Source organism: Benincasa hispida, chromosome 10 (assembly GCF_009727055.1).
Source record: "Benincasa hispida cultivar B227 chromosome 10, ASM972705v1, whole genome shotgun sequence".
Lineage (NCBI taxonomy): Eukaryota > Viridiplantae > Streptophyta > Magnoliopsida > Cucurbitales > Cucurbitaceae > Benincasa > Benincasa hispida.
The window spans coordinates 46,001,320-46,007,944 of NC_052358.1; the positions used below are offsets into that span (position 1 = coordinate 46,001,320).

The 6,625-nt window shown below is 33.8% G+C and overlaps 1 protein-coding gene across 5 annotated transcripts; it reads right to left on the minus strand.

Moving 5' to 3' along the window:
• Window positions 1-3,017: 3,017 nt before the first annotated feature.
• LOC120088627 (basic leucine zipper 19-like) lies at window positions 3,018-6,414 on the minus strand. Of its 5 annotated transcripts, XR_005484992.1 has the most exons (5): window positions 6,254-6,379; window positions 5,953-6,037; window positions 4,993-5,872; window positions 3,818-3,950; window positions 3,018-3,443 (listed from the first exon to the last, which is right to left on the minus strand). XR_005484992.1 is itself a non-coding variant. In XM_039046041.1 (3 exons), exons 2-3 carry the CDS (start codon window positions 5,771-5,773, stop codon window positions 3,910-3,912), a joined length of 822 nt encoding a protein of 273 aa, XP_038901969.1. In that variant the 5' UTR covers window positions 5,774-5,872; window positions 6,254-6,414; the 3' UTR covers window positions 3,018-3,909. The 5 variants fall into 5 exon arrangements, 2 of the variants coding, with proteins under 2 accessions (XP_038901969.1, XP_038901970.1); XR_005484990.1 differs by lacking the exon at window positions 5,953-6,037 and having other exon boundaries at window positions 6,254-6,414; XR_005484991.1 differs by lacking the exon at window positions 6,254-6,379 and having other exon boundaries at window positions 5,953-6,236.
• Window positions 6,415-6,625: the final 211 nt, after the last annotated feature.

Here is a 6,625-nt window from a genome sequence, read left to right on the forward strand (position 1 = left end):
TCGTGGGTTGGCTAAAAAAGATTAGGGTTGACCCAACCCAACCCGAGTTTTATATATATAAATAAAATATACTATATATATTTCTCTTTGTTTAAAATTTGATGACATTGTATTGATTAATTTGTGAATTTTAAATATATAGTTTTTAAAATTGTTATGATATTTGTCTTTATTTGAAGTTTGCAATAAATATCTTAGATATTTGGTATTTAGCATTTGAATTTTATGAGATTTTAGTTATTATTCATGTGTTGTATATAAATTTACATATTTTTAATTAAAAAGAAAAAAAACAAATTATAACCCGACAACTCAACCCAACCCGAATTTTAGGTTGGGTTAGGTTAAAGACTTTATTTTGGTTTTTTGGGTTGCCAACCCAACCAACCTGAATTTTCGGGCTGGTCCAAAAAACCCCTTCAACTCAATCCAACCCAACTTATGTACACCCCTACAATATACCAAACATCCTATCAAAAGTTGATAATTCGAGCTTAGATCATGTTTACTTCATTGTAAATGTAATCCATCGATAGTAATCAATAGTGGGCCCCATTTAATTATGTTTGTGATTGTTTACTAACATTCTGTAATCATAATGAAATGTGGGCTCACGTGGGGTAGGACTCATACCTCTTTTTTACTAACTTTTCGTCATTTACCCTTTTTATTAAGTTTTCCTATGCTAATAAACAACACTAATAAAAATTTTCACTATTAGTAAACATAATCAAAGAATTTCATTCCCTTTGAAATTACAACTCATATACAAATGTAAACTCATTACCTCGCAACATTACCATGGTTGAATTAGGAAGAAAAAAAACTGAAAATGAATGTTGACAGCTACATTCCACATGCCAAAAATGGAGACCAATACAAAATAACGTAACTGAAAGACAGCTCCAATCAAATGAAAAAAGAGGTATGTTTTATGGACGAACAAAAAGAGCACATTTGAGTCTGAATCTGTTACACAAATTTCAGAAGTTTTAACTAATCACACACTTTCTTCTTTGGTTAAAAAGAAATCTTACCACTTACGTCTAAAATGTTGAGCTCCTTATTTAACGAAATTATCGATAAAATATTGATGTCAATAGATATTTTGAGAAATTATATAAAAACAATCAATAAATTTTTTTAAATATTTAGTAGAATTTTTTACGATATAATGATATCTTGATGTCAAACATATAAAAATATGAAAATGTCAATAGAACCGTCTACATGTCCATGAAAATTAGAAAATTATCCAAGATAGCCCTTTCTAATTTTCACATTACAAAAACAACACACTTTTTAAAAATTTGTTAAAAGAGTTTATCTCGGGCCTTCTCGAGTGAGATCGACCCTAGGATTAAATTTGAAACGTTAAAAATTCAAATTATCCAACCAATTTGAAATGACAAAAATACCCTTGCTTGAAAAAATCCTTCATATAAACGGAAACCATTCCAGCTTCTCACTTCACCCAAGATTTCCTGCATTTGCTTTGAAATTTTCCTTGTCTCCATGATTATTTTCATCCTTAAACTTCGTTATTGTAGAGGTATTCCACTATTTCCTTCGTTTTTTCTACTATTTCAACTTATATTAGCGTTTAGTTAGGGTTTTAGTGTCTACCTAAGATATATGTGAAATTTGGGTTGTATATTTTTTCTCTTTAAATATTTGGGCCTTTTTTTGTGTATCTTGTTTGTATTTGATGATTTTCTGGATACTTCATCCTATCTCGAGTGAAATATATTTGCATCTCGATCGAGATTGGATGAAATAATCCCGAGATCTATTGAATGTATCCCAAGATTGAGTGAACTATTGAGTTTTGGACTTTTGTATATGATCTCGGGGTTAATGTGGTCCAAGATTGACCCCAAAATTTTGTACAAAATGTGACCAAAAACCCTAATCACGTGGCATGCCGGTGTAAATGGTCTGAATTCTTCATAATTTGTACACAATCTCAGACGAGTTTTACCTTGAGATTTAAGATAGATTCCAAATATAATGTTTTTCATTTTTTTTTGTTGTTTTATCTAATTGATTGTTGAGTTCAATTTCTGGTCTATAGTCTGTGTGACAGATGACATTGGTACCTAAGATATTATAATAATATAATATTATTATTTCAGAAGGCATATTTGTAAAATTACTTTTTGATTAATGAATAGTACACGTGGACAGTTGTTTACTATCAAAATTCTAATGCCATCCTAGGGCTAATCTCGCTCGAGAAGGCCGGAAATACTCTTTTAATGAGTTTACAAAATGCTTCTTTCTTTTCTTCTTCTTTTTTTTTTTTTTTTTGGTTGTAATGTGAAAACTATTTTAGACAATTTCCCACGAAAATTCAATACCATGATTACGATGTACGGGACAAAAAAAATGCTTTAACACTATAGTTATGTTGATGTAATTATTTTTTCTAAAGTAATTGTTTATACATGTTTATATATATTTAATAAAAGAAGAAAAAAAATACTACTTCCATTAAAAATAGAGCAATACAGTCGGAACTTAAATATATATATATACAGACAATATAAGGAACAATAGGAATATGCCCTTGGAAATTATAAAAATGCCACATAATTTGTAAAAGTAGAAGAGACAAAAAAGAGAATAATTTGAAAATCTCTAGAAAAGAAAGTGGAGACTAGAAAGCAAATGATATCTCTATCCCTGATATTCCTCAAAATAGTTTCTCCACCATTTGAAAATATTCTTTTATTGAACTTTCTAAACAGAAAATAGCATTCATTCAAACAACTTTTACTTTGATTTTAAAAATACAAAGTCCTCCACAATACCATGAAAAGTCCAATCATACTAAATAAAAAAGTCTAAAGTCATCAAATAAGATACAAATGTCAACCACTAACAAGTAACAGAGACGATGTAAATCATCAATGTTTCATAAACATTTGTATATTTGGACTTCTTAACTCAACATAACTTTAACTAAGTTAGACTTTGTTGGTCGTCAAAAAGTTTAGTGAAGACGAAAAAGATTCTTAAAAACAAAGGGGAAGATTATGATCTTCCATATTTCATTAAAATGGCTGGTTAAACAACATATGTGACAGAAGTTCTCAGATTTTCATTTGCAATTTGCATATTGAAAATCTCCATGGTAATACAAAAGATTCACATTTCACAAACAAACAACATAATCAAAGCCTTATATTCTAAATTATATCTCCTCTAAAACTTACCTCTTTGTTCAGATTTAGGACATACCCACAAAATCTAGTGGAAGTGAGCATCAGAGACCTCAAAAGTACAGCCACAAGCATTTTTCACCAATAATGGTGAACCCCACTTGGTCGACACCGATGACTCAGAATGCAAGTAAACAAAAGTCCTCTGGCACATTGAATGGAAAATCTAAGTTTCCTTGAGGTGTTTTGACATGGCTCGGGTCCTGAAATCCCACCATTCTGTAATTCCAATAATCCATGAAATTTCTTAGCTTAGAAAGAGGAAAAGTTTGCTAAAACCGCCAACAATATCCTCATAAACTCGCCAAAATGAGCATAACTCAATTGGAACAGTACTTGTACTATCAATCTCAATGTTAGAGGTTCGGTTCCCCCACCCCACATATTGTTTAAAAAAAAAAAAAAAACCCAGAAACCCTCAGCTGATATATGTGTGGCGTGGCTATCCTAAACTATGAAGGTTGATAATTCTACATAGTCATTTTCTAGCTTCTTAAAAGCATGCTTATGCATCTGAATTACTTTCTCATTCAACATACATGGTCATCTCAAACAACCTAGAAAGAGGGTGAATGGGTTGCGGAAGAGAAAACCTGAAAGACAATGTTGATGCGGCATTGAACAGAACAGGAACGGATGTGGCAGGCTTATATACACAAAATGATGCATATACTACTATCCGAGATCAGCTCTTCCCATTTTTCGTCGTCTTACAGACCCCTCCTCCTAATTGAACCGTGAGCATCATATAAAGAGTTGTTAGTAGCTGAAGACAAAAAGAGGCAAGTCCTCGAGTTGTATCAAACTCTTAAAAATCTTAAGTAAATGTAAAGAAAGGGAAAAAAAACAAAGGAAAAGAAGGAAAGACAACAGAGAAGACAACTCATTTTGTTTTACTGATGGTCACTGACATATGCCAAAAATTTGCATATAATTTTACACCCCAAAGGAAAATGAGAGTTTACAAATCTCGTATCAGATGATGAGAAGTTGATTTGACAGCTGCAAATGAATAAATTTAATCCAAACATCCAACAAATGAAAGTTGGGCAATCAGCAAGAGCCTTGCAAGCAAAATATGAAAAAAAACCTAAGACGGTAGAGAGATCTTCGAGTGCCAGTCAGATTTTGCTTCAAAAGGCAACATCAAGTTCAGACTTTTATAAGACATAACTTGGATAGAGTCTTTCATATACACCTGAAGTTAAGATGTGATTATATACACATGTAATACATTAAGTGAAAAAAAAAAAAAAAAGTAAAGTATGGGAGATTGCTCCATCTAGATACTTTATCCATAAATTATCCAGTACTAAAATCTCCTAGCAATTATGATAAAATCGATCATTCATCAAATGTATTTTATTGCAACATTTATGCATCCCAATATAAAACAGGACCATGCAACAAATCAACTCAACATGAAGATCTTTACGACATCTACATGATACTAATATGCAATGGAAATTATGCATGTGCACAGTGAGCACAGAGCAAACTATTCTTTCGCCTTTTACTAATATGCAACAGAAATCAAATGTCTAATAGACCATTTTCTCCAACTGCAGTGCTTATTTTTGTTCAGTTCTCAAAAAATAAAGAGCATGATCTGGATCAAGCCTCAGTGTCATAACAAGTTGAGAAGGAAAAGATAAAAAAGGCCACAAAGTATAGTAAGTCAGAAACACTGATACCGATCAACTGAACTACCATACACTGCACCAATCATAAAACTAAAAAGATTAAAAGTTAAGTGCTCTGGTTTTACCTTTCTTCGGATTTAATTCTGAGCAATTAACGTCGGAAATTGTGTTCCCTAGTCCACGGTCAGGAAGTTCCTTTGCTCCTGTGTTTTGATTTGCCAAGCACCGAAGATTTTCAAAGTCACACGCACTAAAACTTTGCCCATTCAACGAAACGCTCTCTCCACTTTTTCCATCGTCCCCTGGATGAAGGCAATATGCCTGATCATTGCATTGCACATTACATGGATTTATCATGTAACTACCAGGCACATTTTGATTGGGCAGATTTGAATTGGCTGGTTTCTGATATGGAAAGCTTCCAATCTCCCCTTCAATTCTTCCCCGAATATCCACAAGCAAACATTTGAGCCTGGAAATCTCAGCCTCCAATGCAGCCTGACCTTGCAATCTCTTCAACAGTTGCTGATTCAGGGCCCTCAATCTCACAACTTCATCTTCCAATGATGCAGCCCTCGCCTTTTTCTTCTCCCGGTATTTACGAACTGCTTCGCGGTTACCTAGCGGACGCTTCTTATTCTTTTTATCCACAGACTCCGCCGTGTCATCAGTGGAAACCTTTTCGTCAGTGGGGGAAGAGACGATTTTCGTATGGACATGAAAACAGGTGTGTGTATGTGAATAATCAGGACCAGGAGGGTTGCAAGTATGAGCGTGTGTGCAAGCATGAGTGTCCTTTAGAATTTCATCAAAGAAGCTATCCATTGAGCAACTGCTCGGAAGCTCAACCGCGTTCGAACTAGAAAACACTTCCAGGTTTGAGGATTCAAGCTCCCCGTCTTCCATTAAAGATATCGCAGCCTAGGCAGCTAGAGAACCACTTGAAAAACAACTTGAAGACAGCAACTCCAAGAAGAAACTACAGTTATGACTCAAACCCAGATCCTAAACAATTAGATAAACAAGAATTCAGCACAATTCAACAACAAAAACCATCAAAAAAGCATCATGAATGAATTTCTCACCTAAGATGGGGATTTCTAGGTCACCCACCTGGAAAATTTCACACCCTTCAGGAACACTAATTTCCTCTACAGCAAGAACAACATGCTGACAAGTAGTAACAACAAAACCCTCAAATGAATCAAACACCCAGTTGCAAATTTCATTTCATAATTATTAAGAGAACAATGAAAGATCATAAGAAAGAAAGAAAACCCAACAAGCAAAACCTAAAACCCAATCAAGAAATGACAAGTAAACGGTAAAGAATCATAAGGGGAATCGGCAATCAGAAAGAAAGAAACAGAGAATAGGATACAAAACCTTTAGAGAGATGCCGAGAAGAGCGAATATAGGGGAGGAGTGAGCAAAAACTTTTCCGTGGCTGAAAAGTCAAGGAATTGGGGACGCGAGTGTCAATGAAGGCCATTTATAGGTAGGGGGAGAACATAGATGTAAAATGGAAGAGGTTCGTGGGAGAATCTAGCTTCGTGTTCTTACGACCATTTATCATTGTGGGTCCAATCATAATTTATAACCCCACCAAACAAAACTGATCCTTTTTTGTTTTTGGTTCATACCATCTTTCTTTTTCCTTTTCAAAATCAAATCTTTTCTGCTTCTTCAAATACTGTTCAATTATAAATTCAAGATCTCTTCACACTCTCTTTTTCAAACAGCAATTTTTTTTTTTTT

What these genes read in the sequence shown, in the direction of transcription:
- LOC120088627 (XM_039046041.1), bottom strand. Translation starts at nt 5,773, where the DNA reads ATGGAAGACGGGGAGCTTGAATCCTCAAACCTGGAAGTGTTTTCTAGT. An exon ending in AGAATTAAATCCGAAGAAAG is followed by an intron (nt 3,951 to 4,992) that starts GTAAAACCAGAG and finishes CGGTTCAATTAG; the next exon opens with GAGGAGGGGTCTGTAAGACG.